General features: G+C 46.2%; 1 protein-coding gene across 2 annotated transcripts in view; it reads left to right on the forward strand.

Moving 5' to 3' along the window:
- Positions 1-8,259: 8,259 nt before the first annotated feature.
- Positions 8,260-24,541, forward strand: part of DCP2 (decapping mRNA 2) — a 37,263-nt gene continuing 20,981 nt past the window's right edge. For both annotated transcript variants that reach the window (XM_084504448.1, XM_084504449.1), the window contains exon 1: positions 8,260-8,397. In XM_084504448.1, coding sequence (XP_084360574.1) covers positions 8,345-8,397 — 53 coding nt within the window. In that variant the 5' untranslated portion in view covers positions 8,260-8,344. The remainder of the gene's footprint in view (positions 8,398-24,541) is intronic.

The following is a 24,541-nucleotide window of genomic DNA, read 5'->3' on the forward strand; positions in this document are numbered from 1 at the left end:
AATTTGCCTTATTATTATTTTCCTTTTCTCCTACCTTCACCTGAGAAAAAATCAATGTAAAATGCACATTATCCTTTTATGCTGTCTTTGTTCTGGGGAAATGCTTCTGGCGTGGAACTAAAAACAGTTTGTTCTTACTGTTGAAATCTTCAGGCAGCTGTCATTAAAGGCGGGAATGAGGAGAAGCGGTGAATAATCGTGGGATCACAGAATGGTTAAAGTTGGCAGGGACATCCAGAGGTCATCTGGTCCAGCCGCCTGCTCAAGCAGGGACACTTAGACTATTGCCCACGACCATGTCCAAGGGGCTTTTGAAGAACTCCAAGGAGGGAGACTCTGCAACCTGTGCCAATGCTCCAACACCCATATGCCACAAAAGTGTTTCCTGATGTGCACAGGGAGCCTCCTGTGCTCCAGTTTGTACCTAGTGCCTCTTGTCCTGGCACTGGGCACCACCAAAATGAACTTGCATCCATCGTCCTTGAACTCCTTTCAGGTATTTATACACAGTTATGAGATCCCCCCTGAGCCTCCTCTTCTCCAGGCTGAACAGTCCCAGCTCTCTCAGCCTCTCTTCATAGGAGAGGTGCTTCTGTCCCATCATCATCTTGGTAGCCATCCATCGGACTCTCAACAGCATGTTCAAGTCTCTCTTGTACTTGCGGCCTCACCAGTGCTGAATGCAGTGGAAGGATACCCTCTCTTGACGTGCTGACAATACTTTGCCTGATGCAGCCAAGAATGCCATTAGTTGTCTTAGCAACAAAGGCACATTGCTGACTCATGTTCAACTCTGTGTCCATCACGACTCCAAGGTCCCTTTCTGAAAAACTGTTTTACAGCTAGGTGACTCACAGCGTGTCCTAGTATCTGGGGTTGTTCCTTTCCAGTTGCAGGAGCCCACGCTTCCTGTTGAACTTTATGACGTTCTTTTTAGCCCACCTCGACAGCCTGTCAAGGTCCTTCTGGATGGCAACACAGCCCTATGCTGAGTCTGCCACTCCCCTGAGTTTCACGTCGTCTGCAAATTTACTGAGGGTGTGCTTCACCTCATCATGCAGATTGATAATGAAATTGTTAAACAAGACTGGACCCAGTATTGACCCCTGGGATACTCCACTCATTCCTGGCCTCCAACTAGACTTTGTGCTCCTGACCGCTATCATTTGATCTGGCTGTTCAGCCAGTTTTTAATCCACCTCACCGTTCAACCAGGCCATACTTCAGCAGCTTCTATAGGAGGATCTTATGGGGGACTCCCTGTAATCCTGACCCAATGGCTCTCTGCCTGCTCCTCATCCATCCCCAGAGCTCCATGCGCTCCAGCTGCTCACTGACATCAAGCATGATGCCCCCTTCACGCCTCCCCTGCCTGTCCTTCCCAAAGACCCTATCCCTCCATGCCAGCAGCTGAGTCATGGGAGCCATCCCACCACATCTCCTTGGTGTCAGTAAGATCCCAACCCTGGAAGCATATGCACACCTCTAACTTCTCTTGTTTATTCCCCACACAGGCGCTTCAGAGGGGTACCCCAGCATGCTGTGTTACTAGAGGGTGTTTGAGGGAGTTCTCCGTAATAATGCCTTGTAGGCATTTCCTTGCTAGCCTGCAAGTGCTGGAAGTAGCCTGCTTTAGCCCTATCATTGATTTTGTGATCCCTTCCTGCCACATCACCCTGTGCCCATTGTTCAGCAGCCCTATGCATCACTCCTTCACAGGGCCACTGGGTACCCTCTCCCTCTTCCTCGTTTATCTCCTTATGAGATCAGCTGTGCTATCGGCAAAATTGTCCTCGCCCCACTTAGAGAGCTGTACCCCATCTCTCCCAAGCAGACACTGATCCTCAAACAGGGTCCCATGGTCACAGAACCTCAAGCCCTGTTGCCCACACCAGTTCCACAGACAATTTTTGACCTCCTCTATCAGTGCCCTCTTTCTCACATCCTTTCCTCTCTCAGCAGGACTGAGGAGGTCAGCACCACCTGAGCCCCCATGCCCTTGAAGACTGCCCCCAGAGCTCTGTAGTCCCGTTTGATACTGCCCAGATTTCCCCTAGCAGTATCATTTGCACCCATGTGGAGTAAGAGCAGGAGGCAGTAGTCAGAGAGCTGGACCAGCATCCTTGCTCTGCATCCCTGGCAGGCAGCAAACCTTCCTAATCAATAAATCAGGTTGACAGGCGAGTGTCTCCGTCCCCTGCAGCAGGGGACACCCATCACAATGACTCACCACTATTTCCAGGCTACCTTGTGTGGTTTAGCTGAAATAGATGCATTGCTAGTAGCCTGGTCTGTAACTCCAGGTAAAATGTTCGTACTGTGATTTTATTTATTTATTTATTTATTTATGGTGATAAGGGCTTAGCTTTCCTTTATGAAACCAAAAAATAAAGTTGGAAGGGTTCTAAGGTGGTCATGTAGTCCAGCCTTCTACTCAGTGTAGGTCTGACGTGAAAGCTAGACCTTGGTGCCGGGGGTTTGGTCTGAACATCTTCAAGGATAGAAATTCTGCAGTTTCCATGGCCAGGCTGTTGCTGTGTTTGACTGCGCACACACACACAAAAAAATAAAAAAATAAAAAAAAATAAAAATAAAATAAAAAGACTTTTTTCCTTATGGCTGAAACTGAAATCTCCCCTGATGTCACTTGTGACTGCTTCATCTTGTCCTCGTCCTCTGGAAGAGGAAATCTGAGGAGGGTCTGGTTCTTCTTACCCTCCAGACAGATAGCTGATGATAGCCATCAGATATCCCCACGTAACCTTCACTTCTGAGAACTAGCACAACAGTCACAGATTCTGAGCCTCTCCTATGCCATGTGTCCCAGTTCCCCCACTGCCACCCCATCCTTCCCTGTCTGCATTATCCATCCGATTTGTCTGGGCTTTTATAGAGAACGAGGGGACCTGTGTTAGACAAGCATTGCCAGCGCACTACAATGTGGTGAGGAAATTCCTTTTAAAGGTTATGTGCTTAACTGTTTTGTTTATGATAGGTTAATTGTTATAGAGCAAGAGCAAAATGGGTGGCTAGAAGAAGCAGGCTGGAAAGGCAAATGGAAATAAAGGTGGAGCACTGTGTCAGTGCTCTTCCAACACAATATGGAGAACGAAAAATATTGGCTACTATTCTTTCTTGTTCCCAGGAAAGCCTGAAACGAAGAAGAAGAATCCTGCAACAGGAAGGAGCAAGCCTAGAGAGGAAGGAGGATTGAATGACCTGTCCAGGGAGCTTCTGCTGGAGAAACACAAATGCAGCAGGACAATCCTGTGGAGGTCCAAAAGACAAGTGGTTTCCTACCCTGCAAGTTTTGAAAGTGGCAGTGTGCAAGATGTGTCCACAGTCAGAACCAAAGTGCATGCAGTAGTAGCCAGTTTCTGCAGGCTGCTGTGCCTCCAGCTGCAATTACCATGACGTAGTGAGGACAGGCATCTAGAGTCACGGGCTACTGGACACAGCAGAGCTGGCAAGGATTTGCAAAATTAAGCCTAGCTCAGGCAGGCAGGCTGCATATTCTGTCCCCGTGAGGGCTGCATTTCAAGGGGAAGTGGAAAAGAATGGCATGTAGCAGGGTTATTTCTGTTCTATCGTTCTCCGCCATTCTTCATGTTTCTTTTGGTGTAAGCACTACTCTGCAACAATTAAAACATCAGCATGTTATCAGCACCCCTCTCATCCCAAGCCAAAACACAGCACTCCACCAGCTACTAGGAAGAAAACCAGCTCTGTCCTAACTGAAACCAGGACGTTTGCGTACTATTTTTTTTCTACCTTTATTTCCCCATTAGTACAAATGGATGTCTTTACTTCTCCAGTTTGGTGTTTTAAGTTATTAAGTCTGATTTGAGGATCAGAATGACCTAGATATGCTCACTTGTTCCTTATCTGCTTTTCCATCTACGTGGTTCCTCATCCTGAACTCCTGTCCACTCCTGTCATCCATCCACAGTTAAAGGTTAAGCTCTGGCTTTAGCACAGGTGCACACTTCATCTAACAATCTGCCTAAATTGGATTTTGAGGGGATTATCATGCCCAAGGGATGTGTAAATTGTTATGTGGATCAGCTGGGTAAGCCTGTTTGAGTTCAGTGTTGCCTTAAGTAAGGCATGCCCTGTAGCATATGCTGTGCTTCACTGCAGCCTTGTTTTGTCTGTATAACAATGTGCATATTATTGCCATTAAATTAATTATTACCTGCAAACTCACAAACCAGGAAATTACTTGAGTAAAATACCATAATGTTAGCAAAAAACCTAAATGCAGATTTTCTGTGCGGGCTTACCACAGCTTTTATACATACTGTAACCATGCGATCACAGACTTTTCTTTTTCCACAGACCGCCTTCTTCCTCTGCAGCATTCGGAGAATTTCACCAGTGCCTAGTTACTATAATTCATTCAAATCTTCTACTGAATGCATCTTATTATTATAATTTCTTGTGCTTCACTACATGTGTGGTCTTTTCTGTAGTGCGTCTCCTTAAAAACAAACAACAACAGCAACAAAAAACACAAAACCTGCCGAATTATTTTCTGAAGATCTTTGTGGCTAACTTTCCTTAAACAGGGAACTGGGACATATGTGAATTCAGGTGTAAATTTTCACTAACTTTGTGTGGGTGATTTGCTATATGTAAATTCATCTTCAAATCCTTTAAGTATTTATGTATTTATGTTTCTTTCTTACTATGGTTTATATAGTGCTGGCTGATCTCTACCACCCATCTAAGCTGGATGCCTGTGTGTGCTCTCCCACTCAGCTCATTTCCCTTGTAACACACTGACTAATTTAGGAAGTTCTTCACTCAGAGGATGGTGAGGCTGTGGCACACAGGTTGCCCAGAGATGATGTGGATGCCCCATCCCTGGAAATATTCAAGGCCAGGGGAGCAAGAGGGGGTTTGAGCAACCTGGTGTGGTGGAAGGTGTCCCTGCCCATGGCAAGGGGTTGGAACTGGGTGGTCTTGAAGGTCCCTCCCAACCCAAACCGTTCTGTGATAACTGAGCCGAACAGTAGTGCTTGAATTGTCTCTGTGTAATTTCTATGCAAATTCAACCCAAAATATGAACTTACAGCAGCTGGCAGTGCTGAGCTTGTGTAAGCTCACGTTTCTTAGAAGAACTACATCAGTGCTTTTCAGCCCCCCTGCTGTTAGCCAGCGGTCCTTCGTTGGAGATTTTAGTATAGGAACCAAGCATTTATGGGAGGGCTGAGTGGAAAGGACTCCTGTTTCTGATGACCTGGGTGGGCCTCAACGCCAGACATTTGTTTGCAGACTCTCCACACTCTGCCTCGGTCTTCAATCTAATTAATGAGCTGCAAATGCATGCTATTGAGCTCTGGGTTTGGCTGGCTCTTAGCTTCTGAGAGTTTCCTCCTATTCAACACAATTCTGTCATCCACCTCGGTCAGCCTCTCCAAGCAAGACTTTCTCCACCCTCGGCTGTTGCTTTTCCTCTGCAGTCTAGATCCCTTTCTAAGACTTCTTTCTGATGGCACAAAGTGTGGATCTTTTTTTTCATTTTTATTTTCTTACCTTCTTTCGTTGTCCCAGTGCAAACAGACAACAAACATTAATTTCCAAACTTTGTATTGTTGCCTTTCTGACTGAGAGCCAGGGCTGTCTGATAAGCAAATACTAAAAACCTGTTTGACTACATTACCTGATGATTGTAAAGGTTGGCTGGTGCTGTACGTACTAGGGAAAAGTTCTCCATGCTGTGTGTCACCATCCTTGTATCCTAATTGTGCTTGCAGCTTGACAAGAGACATTGTCAACTCTGCCCTCAATACGTCTCTGCGTGCACCTTCCCAGGACGTGTCGATATGGAGACTTATCTTTGGGGAAATGCTATAACCTGAATGTGTCAGCTCTAACTAAGCTTGCTTTGCATGAGCTTATGGCAGAAAGGAGTATGTGCTATTTTAGCAAAGAAGAGGTTGACCCATGAGTTTCTTCTAAATGAAGAAAAAAATGATTTGCAGTTCCAAATCCCACATAACAAGTTTTGTTCTTAAATTCCTGTTATGGCTAACTTAATGTCTCTCAGTAACGTTTCAGAAGCACAGCAAGAACTCTGCAAATGTCTGTCTCCTGCTCTCCCGTCCTGGGGGCTTGGCAGCATCGTGTCTAAGCTTTCGTTATGCTCTTCAGTTTCTCATGCGTTAAGCAATTAATTATCTAAGGGTATTTCATAAGGTCTGTAACATTACACACATTCAGCATATCATTGTATCACACTCTCCCTCCCCCCAGCCGTGAATGGGCTAATAATAGCTTAGCTGACATAAGGTGTCAACCTACCTTTTCTAAAACACTTTTCTCTCCCTCTATCAGTTGACAGGGTTCTTGGTACAACAGCGGCATGGGAAAAAAAAAAAAAAAAAAAAAAAAAAAAGAGAGAGAGAGAGAAAGAAAATCCAGCAGAGCAGAGAATAACACTAGCAGAAAGATTTTCTCTGATCCCTGCTTCACAACAGATACCTCCTACAAACTGGCTGGATATTTCATTCTACCCTTCAGGATGTGGGGGTTTCAGTAAGAGAGATTGCTTCTTAGCCCTCCAGGGAAACAAGTCTCGAGTTGCAGCGTTCTGCATGTAAAAAGCACTTGTAAGTGCAATGATTTCTGTAGGAAAAGCTTTAGACTTTGAATTTTGGTGCTATATAACTATGTGTCTCCAGCAATGACAAGTAATAAAGAAGGAAAATACGGGCAAAGAAGATAAGAGAGAGGTGGGGACAAGGAAATGAATGCCAGCTGAGTGATTCTGAGCTGTGCAGTTTTGCCATCTTGGTATCATAGTCCTCTCACGGCTGGTAGGAATGGTGGAATTAGCACCATCAAGTGACTTCTTTCCGATTGGCGATGAGCTGCTTTGGTTCCAGATAAATGCTGCTTGCTTGGAAGTACGTTTGAGGCCTTTGCTCACCGACTTATGGACGATATTTTGCATTTATCGATTAGCAAAAGCATGTACCCGGGAAGTCGGGCGATGCAGGTCGTGTATCTTTGTAGACCCTGTGTATCTACCCCTTCTGGTAGAAACTGAACTCGCTGCAACCCTGAGCAATGGGATTTTTGTGTTTGCACTCAGAGCCCTCCACCTGTCTCTCTGTTTAGCCGTGTCAAGGGCCACCCCTTCCTCATTCAAACTACTTCTGTGTGTGCAGATTGACACAAGCCATCTCAGATATCACCACAAAACAGATACTGGGGCAAACGCCATTGTCAAACACCATTGTGCAGACCTTGCTGAAGAGGGGCAGCAATATCTGTAAATCTCCTGCCTCTACCAAGGTTGTGCTCCAAAATTGCCTTATAATACGTTGTCCAGAGAAGGGCGACGAAGCTGGTGAGGGGCCTGGAGAACAAGTCCTACGAGGAGCGGCTGAGGGAGCTGGGCTTGTTCAGCCTGGAGAAGAGGAGGCTCAGGGGCGACCTTATCGCTCTTTTTAGGTACCTCAAGGGAGGCTGTAGCGAGGTGGGGGTTGGCCTGTTCTCCCATGTGCCTGGTGACAGGACGAGGGGGAATGGGCTTAAGTTGTGCCAGGGGAGGTTTAGGTTGGCTATGAGGAAAAACTTCTTTACCGAAAGGGTTGTTAGACACTGGAACAGGCAGCCCAGGGGAGTGGTGGAGTCACCATCCCTGGAAGTCTTTAAAAGACGTTTAGATGTAGAGCTTAGGGATATGGTTTAGTGGAGGACTTGTTAGCGTTAGGTCAGAGGTTGGACTCGATGATCTTGAGGTCTCTTCCAACCTAGAAATTCTGTGATTCTGTGATTCCAGAGCCACCGTGGTGTCTTTGTTCCTTAACTTGAGCGGGGGGGGGCAAATTATGCATTTATCACTTTCCCCCCCTAACGGTTGACAAAACGCGTTGTGAATCATGCTTCGCGTGACTCGGGGTGTCTTTATTAGCGCCTTCCTTTATTCCAGGAACCGGAGGCAGGACCGCAACCCGCGGCGGGCGCCCCCCGGCGGCTGCAGCCGCCTCCGGGAGCCCTGAGGCGGGGGCGGGCGGTTTAAAGGCCGGGCTCGGAGGCGGCCGCCCCCCGCCCCCAAGATGGCGGCGGCCGCCCCGTCCCGTCAGCGGCGCTCCGCTGGCGCCTCCCCGTCATCACCCCAGGGCCGCGCCCCGCCGCTGCCTCCCATTGGCCGCCCGCGCCGCCGCCCGCCGCCGATTGGCGGAGGGCGCCGCCGCTCACCGCCGGCCCCGCCCCCTCCCGGTCCGCCGGGCGGGCGGGCAGCGGCCCCGCCCCACCCCCGCCGCCGCCGCCGCCGCCGCCGCCGCCGAGCCGCGTCCGGGCCCCGCCGCGCCGGGATGAGCCGCGCTCCGCCATGGAAACCAAACGGGCCGAGATCCCCAGCAGCGTCCTGGACGACCTGTGCAGGTACGGGACGGGGCCCGCCGCCACGGGGCCCGCCGCGCCCCGTCCCGTGCCGCTGCGGCCGCGCGGCCGACGCTGCGGGGGCGGCCGTTGGGCGGGGCGGCCGTTGGAGGAGCACCAACGGTCGCGGGGGGGGGGGGGGAGGGAAGCAGCGGTCCCCTCACGGCGAAGGGCCGCTCATCGGGGCGGCTGTTAATGTTATTTTCTGTATTGGTTTGTCGGTAATCGTCGCCACGAGCGCGGCTGGCGCTGGGCTGAGGGCTGCCCTGGGCGCTGGGGGCTGCGTGAGGAGGGGCTGGAAGGGCTCAGGGAGCCGGGCGGGGAGCGGGGAGCGGGGAGCCCTCAGAGCGCGGAAACAGGCGGTGAGGGAAGGGAAGGGAAGGGAAGGGAAGGGAAGGGAAGGGAAGGGAAGGGAAGGGAAGGGAAAGGAAGGGAAGGGAAGGTCACACGAGTAATCGCGTCGCTACGGGGGCAGCCGCGCTCTCTCACCTTGCTCCACGCTGCTCTCTCGGCTTTCGTGTTTGAAACGGTGCCTTGCCTTGTGAAAGTACAAATTTAGGAAAGTGGCTTTGTTTATTTGTTTTATTATCATTTATTTATTTATTTTTTAAAGCCCCGGAATAGTATTGTTATAAATGATGATACGACTCAATCTGAATTTAGTGATACTTATAAAAGGCGAGTAAACAGCGCTGGGTGCGCAGGGAGTCTGTGCCCTACCAACACGCACACCCAACCGTCGAACTTCCTAAATACACCTAGAACGTTGCTTCTACATGTTCGTAAGAAACCCGAGCACGCCTGTACATATGTATAACCTACCCCTGCTTCGTATCATAATTCTCTTGGTGGGGGTTGTTGGGGGTCGTGGGGATGAAGGCTCACAGTTCCCCCCATCACCGCTGGCAACCTTTTGTTCCTGGATCTCGTCCAGACGGCAGGGGCAGCTTTGACTGCCTCCCTCTTCTTTTGCACGTGCTGTGCCCTCCACAAGATTCCCAAAAGCAGACCAACCCATGCGAGGCCGTCTCTTCCCACGTTTTGGCAACCCTTGAAACCACACTAATAATGTGATTATCAGATAGCATTAAACAACAAATTTTAACAGGTCCAACCAGCAACACCCCCCAGCAACTTCCATGCCTTAAGGGCAGGAGAACAAGCAACCTGAGATGGCAAGGTGTCACCTCAATCACCCTTCTTTGTTCCCTCTAAACTCTTTCCATTCCTGATGGCCTCATCATTTAGTGCCTGATGTTATCACCAACCATAGCATGGGGCTTGTTGACCCCCATGGCCACACTCCCACATCTCCCCCTTCTTTGTTAACATCAACCATCTTCTTGACATGAATTATTACTCCATATATCACAATCCATCCTCTTCTTCTGAATGTCATTAATTCGTGTCTTGGCTTTGAATTTGGCCAAGGCCAATTGAACCGTAAGAGAGACTGTCTTCTTGAGGACTTTCCACCGGGATTGCGGTAAACTGATTGTTAGTAATCCTCCACAGAGGACTCTGTTACATTTTGTTACGTTTAATGTCTTCGCAATATTCTATGCAAGATTTATAAACAAGTCTTTAGCAATGGTTGGAATGCCATATTTAGCTCCTGTTTCAATTTCATGGTAATATTTCGCCCAACTCATTGTTCCACAGGGTGTATAATTATCGTCACTAGCAGCATCACATACATCAAATTCGATTGATAAGGGCTTACTAAGATTTGTGGTGATGTGACTTTTCCCAGTTAGCCTTCCTCCTTTGTTATTAGTTCTTACCTCTATCCACCACTGATACGGGACCTCTTTGGGATCATAACAGGTTGCCTTACTGCTTTCATTACATCGAGCATACTCTATTTGGTTTCCATAGCATGGGTTTAACAGGCATATTTGCTAGCATTCGTTCCTGAGTTCTTCTTCTCCGGGTGTTAACAATATATTCTCTACAGTTCTGAGACCAACAGCATGGAATTAGGAGAGGTCCAGTAAAGGCCACGTGACCCAGCGGTTATTACCCTAAGGGGTTGCAGCCCTTGGTAGACCTTCTTCAGCCACGGTACTGGTCCCTTCTCTGGTCTTGCCCTCTCCCTGATGCTTCTTAGGAAATGGTTCAGGCTGACACACCCGATGGTTCTCCTATTTGCATTCAGCTTTTCCACGAGTTACCGGGGGCTCGATTCAAAGCAGATAACCAATCCTCTAGGTAAATTTTCCCACCTATTATTTTAAATTTTCAGGACCAGGGTAATTCAAGATGTTGCGGGTATCTCTGCCTGAGGTGGCACTCCCCCTGTGGGGTTTTGGGGTCCCCAAATCCTTCTATTAGGGCCTCTATATGAGTTTCCAATGATGGCTAATATTCTAATCAATGAAAGTTTTAATATACATACAGTTAGCATCCAAAGGGTAGCTATGCCCCGTTGTACTTCAAGTTCTTTTAAGCTTAACTCAACCTTCCAGGTTCCTGTTATGTGTCCCTTTACTCACGATGCATGCATCCACCCCTTTTCCACCGTTCTAGCCGTTTCTGTAATAAGTAGGACGAGATAAGGACCTTCCCAGTGTGGAGACAACGATTCTTCTTTCCAAGTTTTTATCAACACTTTATCTCCAGGCTGTATTTTATGAGCTGTGAACCCCAAGGGCATATGATGAGCCAACACCCCCTTCTCCTGAAGTTCGTTCAGTTGTTTTCCCAGAGTTATCACATATTTCCGGGTCTCATAGTCTTCTATCAAAGAATGATGTAAGGGCATTTCTTGGGAATACGGCATACCATAAAGCATCTCATAAGGTGATACTCTAGTCTCCCCGTATGGCATGGTTCTTATGTTTAGCAGTGCCAATGGTAAGCATTTTACCCATGATAAATGAGTCTCAGTCATCAATTTGGCTAGTTGGTGTTTAATTGTCTGATCCGTTCTCTCGACTCATCCAGAACTTTGAGGATGCCATGGCGTATGATATTCCCATTTAATGCCCAGGGCCACAGTCAAAGCCTTTAAAACCTTTGAACTAAAGTGTGTCCCCTGATCGGAGTCAATGCTCCTGATTAAACCAAAGTGAGGAATAACATTCTCCAACAGGTTTTTAGCTGCCACTGCAGTGGTGGCTCGTGACACAGGATAAGCCTCTACCCAATGTGTTAGTTGATCCACGATTACCAACAGATATTTATATCTTCCTACCTTTGGTAGTTCAGCAAAGTCCACCTGTGTTCTCTCAAATGGTCGATATGCAATCCTTCTTCCTCCAGCAGGTGCTTGCCTAATCGCCTTCTTATTTACCTTTTGACACGTGAAGCATCCTTGGACGGTTTGTTTGGCTATCTCATATATTCCTACATCCCCATAAAATTTTAGAAATTGATCACTCAGTGCTTTTGTTCCCCAATGGGTTTGTAGGTGTAGCCATAAAAGTACACTCCTAGTTTGTTCCTTTGGCAGTATTTCTCTTCCATCAGGCAGAATCCATTTTCCTTCTTTCACTTCTGCCCCTGTGGTCTTTATAATTTTTATTTCGGCTTCTGTATACTTTTTCTGTTGTGTCCCTTTTTTGTTATGTGTTTCTAGTAGGGTTAGGACTACATCATGCTTCCTAAGAGCTGCTTCCCTAGCTTCTCTATCGCTAGGTTATTCCCTCTTATGTGGAAGCCAGTTCCCTTTTGATGTCCTCTGATATGTACCACAGCGATATCTCTAGGTCCTCTCAATGCCTGCAATATTTGAGTAACTAAGGTTTAGTGAATCAGCCCTTTCCCCTGGGTGCCTATGAGTCCCCTTTCTTCCCAAATTTTCCCAGATGTGTGGACTATTCCATAAGCATATTTAGAATCTGTATAAATACTGCCACTTTTCCCTTTCAGTAGTTCTAGGGCTCATAATAATGCATAAAGTTCACACGCTTGAGTGGACCAGGCAGCGCTGAGTGGTCCTGATCCCATTAGTACCATATCCCCATTTATGATGGCATACCCTGATCTTCTTTTTCCATCTACTACTCTGGACGATCCATCAATAAATAATTTTCCCCCTGTCTCTAATTCTGTCTCCTCGAGATTGGGTCGGATTTTGGTTTGCAATTCAATCCCTTTTACACGGTTATGTTGTAGTTCTGTTAGGGGTTCCCCATATAGAAATTGTGCAGGGCTCTGTGCAGCAGTTACTTTTAGTTCTAAATCAGGGGAGTCGATCAGGATGGCCTCACACTTCAGCATCCTACTGTCAGTTAACCATTTTTCAGCCTTTTGCTGGAGTACTCCCCTAACATTATGTGGCGTATATATCTTCAGAGGTGCCCTAAAAGTGACTTTTCTAGCTTCCTCAATCAGTAAGGCAGTAGCCACAGTTGCCTGTAAGCACACCGGCCACCCCCTACTCACAGGGTCTAGTAGTTTGGAACAATATCCCACAGGTTTCTTGATTCTTGCCCGTTCTCGAGTAAGTACTCCATATGTGGTTTGGTTAGAAACATTTACAAATAAATAAAAGGGTCTTTCTAAATCTGGGAGGCTCAGCAGTGGAGCTTCTATTAATGTTGTCCTGATGAACCTCAACTTTTCCTCATCTTCCTTGTTCCACTTAACCTTTTCTCCAGTCAATTTTTCATATAAAAACTTTGCTTTTTCTCTAAACCCTTCAATCAAAGGTCTATAATATCCCAAGAGCCCAAGCAGTTGCCTCACTTCCTTCTTCTTTTTGGGTGATGATAGGGCTAAAATCCCAGATACCCTGTCAGGATCCAATTTTTACTTTCCTTGGCTAAGCCAGTGTCCTAAGTACCTTACTTCCTTTTCCACGAATTGTAATTTAGATTTTGAGAACTTCAACCCTTTTATCCTTAAGAAATTAAGTAATTCAATAGTGGTTCTCCAGGTCTCTTTTTCAGTCTCCCCAGCTATTAATAGGTCATCCACATATTGCAACAATTTCACTTCCCCCTTTGACTCACGTACATCTGACTCCACAGTCAGTAGGACTGTACAGTAGGTGTGTTTATTCAGCACTGGGTGGCACTGGGGTAGTCCCACCATAGTCGTGTGCCTCTAACGCAGCAACTTGCCTTGGTTATATGCAGGAAAGAGTTACATATACATTAAGTTTCCCAGTGCACCTCTACATACTCAGAACCTGTCCCTGCTTAGTATTAAAATTAGCTCCAAGAAGTCATTTCCATAAACTCCTCCCATCTGCGCTTGTGCAGTGCCTTCTGGTGGTGGGCGCTGAGGGTCGTGAGGATGAAGTAAGATGTCTTCATCAGGGTTGAACTTTTCAACTCGTCTCCTTGTGCGTGCTCTCTGAGCCCTTGGTCACAGTCTGGGCCATAGGGTTGGTTTGGTCCGGTTCTCTGGGTGTGAGGGGCTCCTGCTATTTTGAGGCCTTGAATGTTTGATATTCTTTATCTTGTCCTTTTAAGAACAGTCCTCCTTATCTCTGAGCCCTTGGTCACAGTCCGAACCATAAGGTTGGTTTGATCTGGTTCTTGGGGTCCCAGGGGCTCCTGTTATCTGGAGGCCTAAGCGCAGCACAGGCACATCGCAAATGTAGCACATATTAAGCAGTGGGTGTTGCCTACAAATTCATTCTTAATCAGTCGCTCTTGAGTTTCCAATCCCATGTTTCACTTTTACTTCAAAAAGTTGTAATACTTTTTCTAAGGTTTGGCCAAATATATTTGGGGATTCAGTAAATCCCTGAGGAAGTATGGTCCATATGAGCTGTTGCCGCCTTCCTGTTTCGGGGTCTTCCCATTCAAAGGCAAAGGAATTCCGAGACCGTTCACTTAATGGGCAGGCCCAGAAAGCATCCTTTAAATCTATTACACTATACCATTTATGCTGAGGTGTTAGGTGGTTTAGTAAAGTATATGGGGTTTGCCACCACTGGGAATATGGTTATGGTTCGTTGATTCACAGCCCTAAGATCCTGAACCAACCTATGTGATTCATCAGCCCTTTTTTACCAGCAAAATGGGGGTATTATGTGGGGACATACATGGTTCCAGCATCCCCTTTTGGAGCAACCTGTCTGTGGGATTATTCTGGGTTGTGCCTGCGTGCACGAAAGGAGGGGTCTGGGGTGCCTGCGAGCACAGTGGGAGGGGTCCTGGGTTCCTGGGTGGGACGTTTTAACACTATATAAGATACTGTCACGCAGCAATAAATTGGCTTACGGCACAGAACGCTGGTTGTTGTGTCCGTTTGTCCCGGGGCTTTCGGTCGGGTTATCCTACACCTGTCTATAACTGGTTTGAGTTCTCCCCTCCTATGGGATAGGATATTGCCTAATCCTTATTGTCTGCTGCAGATCCACTATTTCTACTACCAAGGGTTCCATATCTAATTTTTCTGAATCTCCCTCCTGATACCATACCCACGGGTCTATTTCTCCCTCATCTTCTTGGGTTAGGGTATATAGCTGAATTTTTAATTCTCCCCACTGGCTCTTGATTTCCAACCCTAATCTTATTATTAAGTCCCTTCCTAATAGGTTGTGCTCAATGGTCATTGAGACATAGTTTCTTTTCTGATTCTATTTCTGTGTTTTCCAATATAGGAACCTTAAAGGGCTCCCATTTTGGTCCTACTACCATGGTATTCCTCTTCCCTTCCTTAAACCCTTTTAGTAACTTTCTAATAGTTGATTTCTCTGCCCCCGTATCTACCAAAAAATACACCTCTTCCCTCTGGGGACCTACTAATAATTATATCAAGGGCTCATTTGGTGTTCGGGTTCCCAAAAGATATAGACCCCGACACCCCTAGTCTTCCTTAAACATTTCTTCATCCTGTTTATTTTTCTACAGTTCCTCTGAAGATGCCCCTTTTTGCCACAATGGTAACAGATAGGGATTCTGTCTTGTCCTTTCCATTTGTCCTTCAGTTCTTTTTCACCCTCCTTTTTCCCTGATCCTTTCCTGCTTTCCCATCCACTTGGTTTTTGACTCTCCCTTATCACTGCCACAAAAATCTTCACTTTTGCCTTCTGTCTTTCCACATCTCTCCTCACATAGACCTTTTGCGCTTCCCTCAATAATTCTTCTAATCCTTTTTCATGACAATCATCAAGCTTCTCCAATTTCTTTCAGATATCTTCCCAGGATTTTGCTACTAACTGGGTTCTCAACAGTGCCCCTCCTGCAGGGGGATCAGGATCTATCCCTGAGTATATCTGAAGGCTTTTTCTCAGCCTTTCTAACCATGCAGTTGGAGATTCGTCTCTACACTGATACTCGTTAAAAGCTTTATTTATATTTTGTCCCCTTGGAACTGATTCCTTTATCCCTTGTATCATTATGGTCCTAAGATCCCTCATATTTTGCCTCCCCTGAGCAGCCTGCTGATCCCAGTTAGGGTTGGTGTATGGCCATTTCACATCCCCCGGAGGACCTCCCTGGTTTTGTCTTTCCCACAGTCTCATTCCTGCTTGCCTGATCATTCCTTTTTCTTCCGTATTGAAGAGGGTCCCTAATATAGACTGCATTTCTTCACAGGTATACATGTTCGGACTCAAGAACTGGTCTAATCTTTCGGCAACTCCCAAAGGGGTCATCTAAAAGGCTTCCCATTTCCTTCTTAAAATTTCTTTTTAAAGATTTTTTATTTATTTATTTATTTTTAAATCTGACATGTTCAAAGGAACTGCTACAAACCCTATTTCCCCCTGGTTCTCCCCAAGGGGTACCTCCCTCAAAGGGTAAAAACCTCCTAAATAGTCAGTCCGACCTCGTGCTTCACTTTCCTCCCTTTCTGTGGCTCTTACCTTATTTCTAGTCCTTCGTGCAGGAGGAGAGGGAGAGGGAACAGGGGCCGTGGGCAATCGACTTTTAACAGGTGGTGGTTCTGGTTGCCATGGATAGGGAGGGGGTATGTTATCCAGAGGCTCCCATTCTTACTTTAATGGGCTTTCAGGTGGAATGTCCGGGCCCTTTGAGAAAGTAGATTCTCTGAGAATCTACTTTGCTCCTGACCCATCCTGGAAGCTTCAAATAAGTTCTGAATCCCTGGAACCCTTAGGGAGGTTCTGAGTCCCTGGCTGTGCCTGTGTCTGGAGGTGTCTTGCAAGTGGTTAACCTACCCACGAATTCCTAGAGCAGTCGCTTCGGTCCTTCACCAGCCAAGTCCCTCGTGGGAGATCAGAACTGCAGTTAGAAGACCTCCGCACTTGTTTTTGAACTGAGTTCCACCTCAGTCACACCCTTACACGCAGTCACACAGCCAAATCCCACCCAACCGAACGGTACACTCACAAATCCTCTTCGTTCGGGTCTTCACGTGCAAAATTACGGGTCACAGAGGGAGAGCTCTTGGTTCTTTACTTGCCTCTTATGTTCGAAATCTTGTTGGACTCTAGCACCGCTATTGGCAAGGGACACTGTGTGGGGCACCTCCCTTTACCGGTCGCAGATCGAAAGTCCAAGAAGATCACGTCAGGGTCACCAGTTTGTTATAAATGAAGATACAACTCAATCTGAATTAGTAATATTTATAAAAGGCAAGTAAACAGCGCTGGGTGCACAGGGAGCCTATGCCTAACAAACACGCACACCCAACCGTCAAACTTCCTAAATACATATTGAACACTGCTTTTACATATTCATAAGAAACCTGAGTACACCTATACATATGTATAACCTATCCCTGCTTCATATTGTAATTCTCTTGGTGGGGGTCGTTGGGGCCTCATCGTTAAATGTGTGATGTTATCACCAACCATGGCATGGGGCTTGTCGACCCCCATGGCCCACATCTTCCCCTTCTTTATTAATATCAACCATCTTCTTGACACAAATTATTACTCCATATATCACAGTATACTTGCAGTTACCATCTGTCCTGTTCTTCATCTTTTCCTCATGGTTTGTTGACTCGCATTAGTGCCAGTGGATGAGCCCTCAAATACATTGCCTTGTGTGGGGCATGGACAGAACAACTGAAAGGAGCAGAGGAGTCAGTCCTTGAGTCTGTGCACAAAAAGAAATGGCAGGGCCTGATAGGCCTTGGCTCAAGAAGGTTACATTTTAAACCAGTGGAAGATTAGTCAGTGGTGCTGTGCTTCAGGTGGTTGGCTATAAGTGGGTTATTAAAATACGTGTCACTTCCTACATTCTACACATCTACAATATCTACACATGATATTGACAGAAATTTTGGAAGAAAGAGCAAATTTTCATACTTAGTTGTTAGGTCTATTGAGAAGAGTGCTTACTGAGAAGAAGAAAATTTCTAGCCCAACCTATACCCTATACTGTATAGTTTATTCTTGTACTATATAACTTCTTTAATTCTATCAGCAAATGCCACTTTGCTACTTACGTAATTGTGATAATTTCAATATATCACGTTTGGAAACTCACAGAGCCCAGAGGATCTGTCTATTACATTTTTACATGAACTGCAGCAGTGTAAACAGCAAATGTAAGTACTGTTAGTGAACTTTTAGGAGATGGCAAGTACTTGCATTACTCTTACTAAGCTAAAAAGTGACAAAAAACAGGCTTCCAAGTCATGCTTGCCCAGTAGTCAAGGCTTTTTTTTTTTTTTTTTTTTTTTTAAGTATGAAAACAAAAAAAAAAAAGTTGAAACATAGATGTCCACAAAACAGAACTATTGTCTTACTGTCTTTTTGTGTCTTGAGAGTATTAGAGAATCTTCTAGACTTTAACACTTCAGTTTTGGACAGGATGATTATGATTATAATGATTATTTTTATTTTGTTGGGAAAAAAGTCTGGATTCTCTGCAGTAAACTCTATTTGTTAAACGTTTGTGTACACAGCAGACACAATCATCAGATACTTCTGACCGTATCTGCTATTTAACCTGCTGGACATTTAACACATTTCCTTACGACTGAAGGACCGTTGTGAGCTGGAGTTAATGCAATTAACATACAAAGCGATGAATTAAAATATGTTTGGATGTTCCTTTAAGCAGAATCACTTTCTTTAGAAGCCACAGAGAGGCTACTCAGAGAGGTTTGTGCTAGGTCCTCAGATCACTTTCAGCTGTTCCACCTAGTTCAGCCAATTAGTCTAAGTAGTAATTTAGCCGTTCAGAGCAGCTACAGCTGTTTTAATGCCTGCAGGTAATCCTCTTGACAGTTCCTGGCTCCAAAGGCATACAAAGGTGCCTTACCTGGTATCTTCATTTTGTATGACTTGAGGGGAGGGTGTGGTGTGTTAATTAGTTTGCTAGATAGTTTGGGGAAAAAAATAATAATAATAAAAAAGTACGACTGGGTAACCTTTGCCACATTAATTATTTTATTTTTGTCATTGTGGTTTAAAGCTTCCCAGTTCTTATGTAATGTGCAGGATGATGGGATTTCTTCTTGCAGTAACCAGTTTTGATCTTAGTGCCTGTCGTGGTTCCGCTCGAGTGGGCAGCTGAGCTCCACCACAGCCGCTCTCTCACTCCCCCTCCTCAAAGAGGAACGGGGAGAAAATATGTGAAAAGGGCTCAAGGGTTGAGATAAGGACGAGAAAATCATGCAGTAATTATTGTAACGGGCAAAACAGACTCGGCATAAGGAGATAGTAAGATTTATTGCCTATTACTAACAAGCGAGAGAAGTGAGAAAACAAAGGAAAAAGCAAACCAAAAGCACCTTCCCCCCCATCCGCCCTCTTCCACCTCCTCCCCCAGAGCGGCGCAGGGGAACGGGGGAATGGGGGTTATGGTCAGTCTACAGCACTTCTTCTCTGCCACTCCTTCTCGGTCACTCTCGTCCCCTGTGCTGTGGGGTCCCACCCACGGGATGCAGTCCCTGATGAACTGATCCGGCGTGGGCTTCCCACAGGCAGCAGCTCTTCCAGAACTGCTCCAGATATGGGTCCGTACCACGGGGTCCATCCCTGAGGAGCAAACTGCTCCAACCTGGCTCCCCTACGGGCAGCAGCTCCTGCCAGGTCACCTGCTCCTGCGTGGGCTCCTCACCATGGGCTACAGGTCCGGCCTGGAATCTGCTCCGGCAGGGGTCTTCCACAGGCGGCAGCCTCCGTCGGTGCAGGGCCACCTGCTCCACCGTGGTACTCCATGGGCTGCAGGGGGACATCCTGCTTCACCATGGTCCTCACCACAGGCCGCAGGGGACTTCTGCTACGGCGCCAGGAGCACCTCTCCCCCTCCTTCTACACTGACCACCTGCAGGCTGTTTCTCACTCCCGGCTGCTGTGTGGCGCAGCGTTTTTTCCCCTGTCTCAAATATGCTCTCACAGAGGCGCAAACAACATTGCTTATTGGCTCAGATCTGGAAAACAATGGGGCCCTTCCCAAACATGGGGCAGCTTCTAGATCTTTCTCACAGAAACCACCCCTATGGCTCCCTGCTACCAAAACCTTGCCACGTAAACCCACTACAGTGCCAAATACCATTCAATTGTACAGTTAACTGGGATAAGTATCCGCATTTCTGTTGTCTGCCGTCACTTTAAGTAACTCAGGTTTGAGATGGGTTAACGTTGAGATGTGTCTGTGTTATGTTCTTAGGCAGGATTTGTGACAATGTAACTAACTGGGCAAGTCTGTTCAAAAAGTTTGCCTTGCAGCCTTGGTGCAGTGGTGTGTTTTGGTGAGGGTAAAGTTTGGCAGTTTAGTAGCAACCCTAGTTAGTATTTGTCAAAAAGCAATCCCCAACAACTACAACAACAAAAAGCCGCAAGTTTTTCCAACAGTAGAAAATAACAATTAGGCTTCCAAATTCAGCTTCAGGGGGCTGTTTGAGGATTGAGTATAGGTGATAATGGTGGTGGTGATTATTGTTAAATGCTTTCCTTGCAAAACTATTCTGCTAAGGGTAACAAAATAAGATTAAAAACAGTAGTCTAATGCATTTGCCCTGAACATTTCTTCTCAAGCTACATAACAGCTTTTCCCTGCTACTAAACTAAGCTAAAAAAAATTAAACACAATTCTTGTTCAGAGCATTAAGTGTTACTTGGCAGCGTGTGGAGACAAGTTGAAAACTAAAGCCAGGTACATAATGTCTTCAAGCCTTTGTCTCAGGCTGTTTTGGAATTACAGAATGCTAGGTTACAATTTATTCTAGTTCTAGTAAGTTTAATGTGTGTTTATACTTCAATAATAGGACTGTTCTGACCTGTTTTTTTAATATGTCACAGGTGTCCACATTATTTTTCACCATACTGCCTTGTGCTGCTGAGTTGTACTTTAAGGAGGTACAGTGTCTTCATGTAGGGTCTGGGGCTTGATGCTCTCTTTCCTGTAGGCACTCCTACATCTGTGCCTCCTCTCCCCACCCTGAGCAATGCACAGGGATGGGGAATGGGGCTCGAGGTCAGTCCATCCCAGCTCCTCTCTGCTGCTCCATCTGCCTCTGCTGTGGGTCCTTCCCGCAGGCTGTAGCTCCTAAGTGTGATTCCTGGCTTTATGTTCAATTTGATTCCTGGCTTTATGTTCATCAGGAACTCCTCTAGGCACCCCATTAGTATCTATGTACACTCTCATTGGATTATACACCTAAGCCTCTTTTACTTCTTCTGGGTATTTGTGATGTTTCTCTTTCAAATGCCAGGGTGAAGGGTATAGCTAATTGAACAAGTGCCCAAGTGCCTCCCCAGTTAGATGGTAGGGTGGGCTGTAAGATCTTCCCTCCACAGCACCACCAGAGATCTGCCCTGGGGATCTCCAGTCTTGAGCAGTTTCCCATCAAGTCTTTGGTAGCACAAGGCAAATTCTCCCCGATGCTGAGTAGCACTCACACCCTGCCGTGAGAGGCAAGCTGTATGGTTACCTATAGCTGTAGAGAATGCAGGGGGAGCCCTGATATTGCTATCACACAAGGAACAGCAAAGAGAGACTTACAGGCCTCATTTCCCCAGGCAGTCTTTTCTTGGTACAATGCAATCATACATCACATCCCCTGGAAATCCTTGGTCCACCCCCACAGGAAGGGCACTATCTGGGCAATCGGTCATCCCGAGGCACAAGCATAGCAGTGGCTACGGTTGAGACTCTGGACGGTATATTTGACCCGTTCTATCCAGGCATTCACATCCCCATACCCTGTTTGAATCTCAAATGTTTGAACTGCTGCATTTCAAACAGGGCCTCCTGTTTTCTCTCCTGTTTCCTCCTTGAGTTTCTCCCTTTCTCTGATAGCAATAGAGGATCGTTTCCATACAGCTATTCTCAATCTAGCTGTTGGGTCTCTCCCAGTTATTTGTTCTCTCTGCTCAGTTGTTGTTGGGCATTTAAATCTCCACAAGCTAACACCTCACAAGCATCAAACATGACAGACTGTGGTACATAACCCTCTGTCACAGTCACCCATATCTTGACGGGGTATCCCGTCTTACTATTATCTGGTCATTCCTTTTCCACGTTGCCAATTGATCAAGGCCTTCTCTAAGGCCTACAATTACTTAGAAACAAAATTAACAGTTGAATTTTCCCTGTCATTGTTTTTAACCTGCAGGTTTCCAAATAATTATCAATACAAAGAATGAGATATATGTACTACTAGAGCAAAAGCCCCTTGGGAACACTTCAATTTGCTATAGGCCAGTCCTTTCTCTCACTCGCAGGCCACACTCATTAGTTACCTGTGAAAATAAAAGGTTAGTTTACAATTGTAAGCTTTTATCCCGCTCAGAGTCCACTGTGAGATTTTTCTCTTCGATTTCAACTTCCAGCAAGTCTTCTGTAGGAACAGCTTCCCAGGTACTAGGGTCGACGGATGCCTTCACTCGAGTATAGTGAGTCCAGCCTTTTCCCACAGTTCTTGCGGCTGTTTCAGTGGTCAGTAACGGTCCTTCCCACTCAGGCCAGAGTTAATTCTTTCCAGGTCCAAATCAGGACCCAACTTCCTGGGTGGTGGTGGTGAATGGGGTTTGTGGGGTTTGAGCCAACAGCCCACGGATCCCGAGAGATGACAAAGAAGAGAACAACTCCAGAACAGAGTTCTTAAGAAAACTCACTTGTTTTGAATTGTGGTATCTCATCCCTTCTGCCCAGATAGGGCAATCCGAACAGCATCTTGTATGGTGAAATTCCTGTATCCTTTCTCGGTGCTGTTTGAACCTATAGGAGTAAGCATTTTACCCAAAGAAGTCGGGTTTCTAACACTAATTTAGTTGATTGCTTCTTTAATGTCTGGTTCATTAGCTCCACCTTCCCAGAAGAGGAGGCGTGTCAGGGGGAGTGAAAATCCCACCCAATCTCTAAGGCCTGCTTTAACCCTTGCAGTAAAGCTTACACCCATACAGTCACTTGGTCAATTAGGACAAACAAGTAGCTCAGTAAAGTCTACCTGGATACTTTGAAAAAGTTGAATCCCTGGCTCCTGTCCTCCTGTAGGTGGGTTATGGATGACCTTTTTATTTACCCTTTGACATATGGTACATTCTCTGCATATTTGCTTCACTAAAGAGTACAGACATACTTAGCACAACGTCACACATTGCTTGCACCTCCCAATGACTCTTGATGTAAAACAATTAACATTTGCCTCATTGGTGCTTTATTCAGCGTTTCTCTCCCATCAGGGAGTATCCATTTTCCTTCAGACTTCATGGCTCCTGATTCTTTAAAAAAAAATATTTCTTTTAAAACTTTTTAGTTCTTTCTTAATTTTCAACAATTCCCTGAATCCTCTCTGGCTTTACTCTTCATTTTCCTTCAGACATTAAATGCCTTAAATACCTGACTTCTCTTTCTACACATTGTAATTTATTTTTCAATACTCCCGAGCCCTGCTTTCCCAGAAAGTTGAATAGCTTGTTAGTAGCTTCCTTCACAACTCTTTTCTCCTGTCCTGAGAATAAAAAATCATCCACTTATTTGTAACAGTAGTACCTCCTCGGGAGGTTGCAATTGCTGCAAAATCTGTTCTAGAACTTGCCCAAATAAATCGGTGGCCCTGTAAACCCCTGAGGTAAAACTGTCCACCTGTACTGTTGCTTCCGCCCCCATTTCAGGGTCTTTCCAGTCAGAGGTGAATATATCTTTACTCTCAGGGCCTAAGAACACTCCATTAATAACAGTTATTCCAGTGTAACAGTTTACTATTTGAATGCCCAATTTAATCATCAAATCCCTTCCCAACAAGTTGGTCTGTGCCTTGGGTACATACAATAATTGCCCAGTGATCATTTTATCCCCTAGTGACTCATGGAAAATGGACTCCGCAGTCAGTAGGACTGTACAGTAGGTGTGTTTGTTCAGCAGGGGGGCAGTCCCGCCAACGTTGTGCACGCCTGACGCAGCAACTTGCCTCGGTTATATGCAGGAAAGAGTTACATATGCATGAAGTTTCCCAGTACGCCTATACATATTCATAACCCGTCCCCACTTCGTATTAAAATTACCTCCAAGGAGTCATTTCCATAAACTCCTCCCATCTGCGCTTGCACAGTGTGTTCTGGTGGTGGGTGCCGGGGGTCGTGGGGATGAAGATTGATGACTCTTCCTCATCACCACCAGCTGACCTCTTGTCTTTGCACAGGCTCAGTTGCTCCTTGGCTCTTGTCCATCCGCAGGACCAGTTTCTGCCAGTTTCTTAAGAGAGGCTCACACTCTTATTATGAGACGGACCTTGGTAAGGGGCCCAAGGCTTGATCTAGTTGCTTTGCACAACACACCATAGTTAGCAAAGAGACTAAATAGCATCCTAATTTAATGCCGTCAGTGCTCTATCGCTACTTGATAAGATTCTCCTAACTCCCTCTCTCAGTCCCCCCTTTTCTAAAAAGTTAGTAAATTCTTTTATTGTATTCTCCTAACTCCCTCTCTCACTAGTCTCAGCTTGGTATCCCCCCAAAGTGGCACTGTTATCCCAGCCTCTTCTACCCCCATCACATTTAGGGTTTCGTTAGTTAATTTAATCCCTGATGCTTTACAGGCCAGTAATGACCTAGCTGCCCCAGTGTATTGGGTTCGGTGGCAAGGTTTTGGGGGGGGGCTGCAGTGGCAGCCCCCATGAGAAAAATCCAGACGCCTCCCTGTGGCAGATGGACAATTGCATCTGGCCCCAAGGGGGCCCACCGCTGCACAGAGCCAAGCCATGAGCAACACAGTCTGTGCCTCTGTGAGAGCACATCCACGAAAACAAACAAACAAACACAAACCTGCTGCTCAACAGCAGCTGGGAGGGCCAGGAGCCAGAAACCTCCCCGCAGACA

Source organism: Aythya ferina (genome assembly GCF_964211825.1).
Source record: "Aythya ferina genome assembly, chromosome: Z".
NCBI lineage: Eukaryota > Metazoa > Chordata > Aves > Anseriformes > Anatidae > Aythya > Aythya ferina.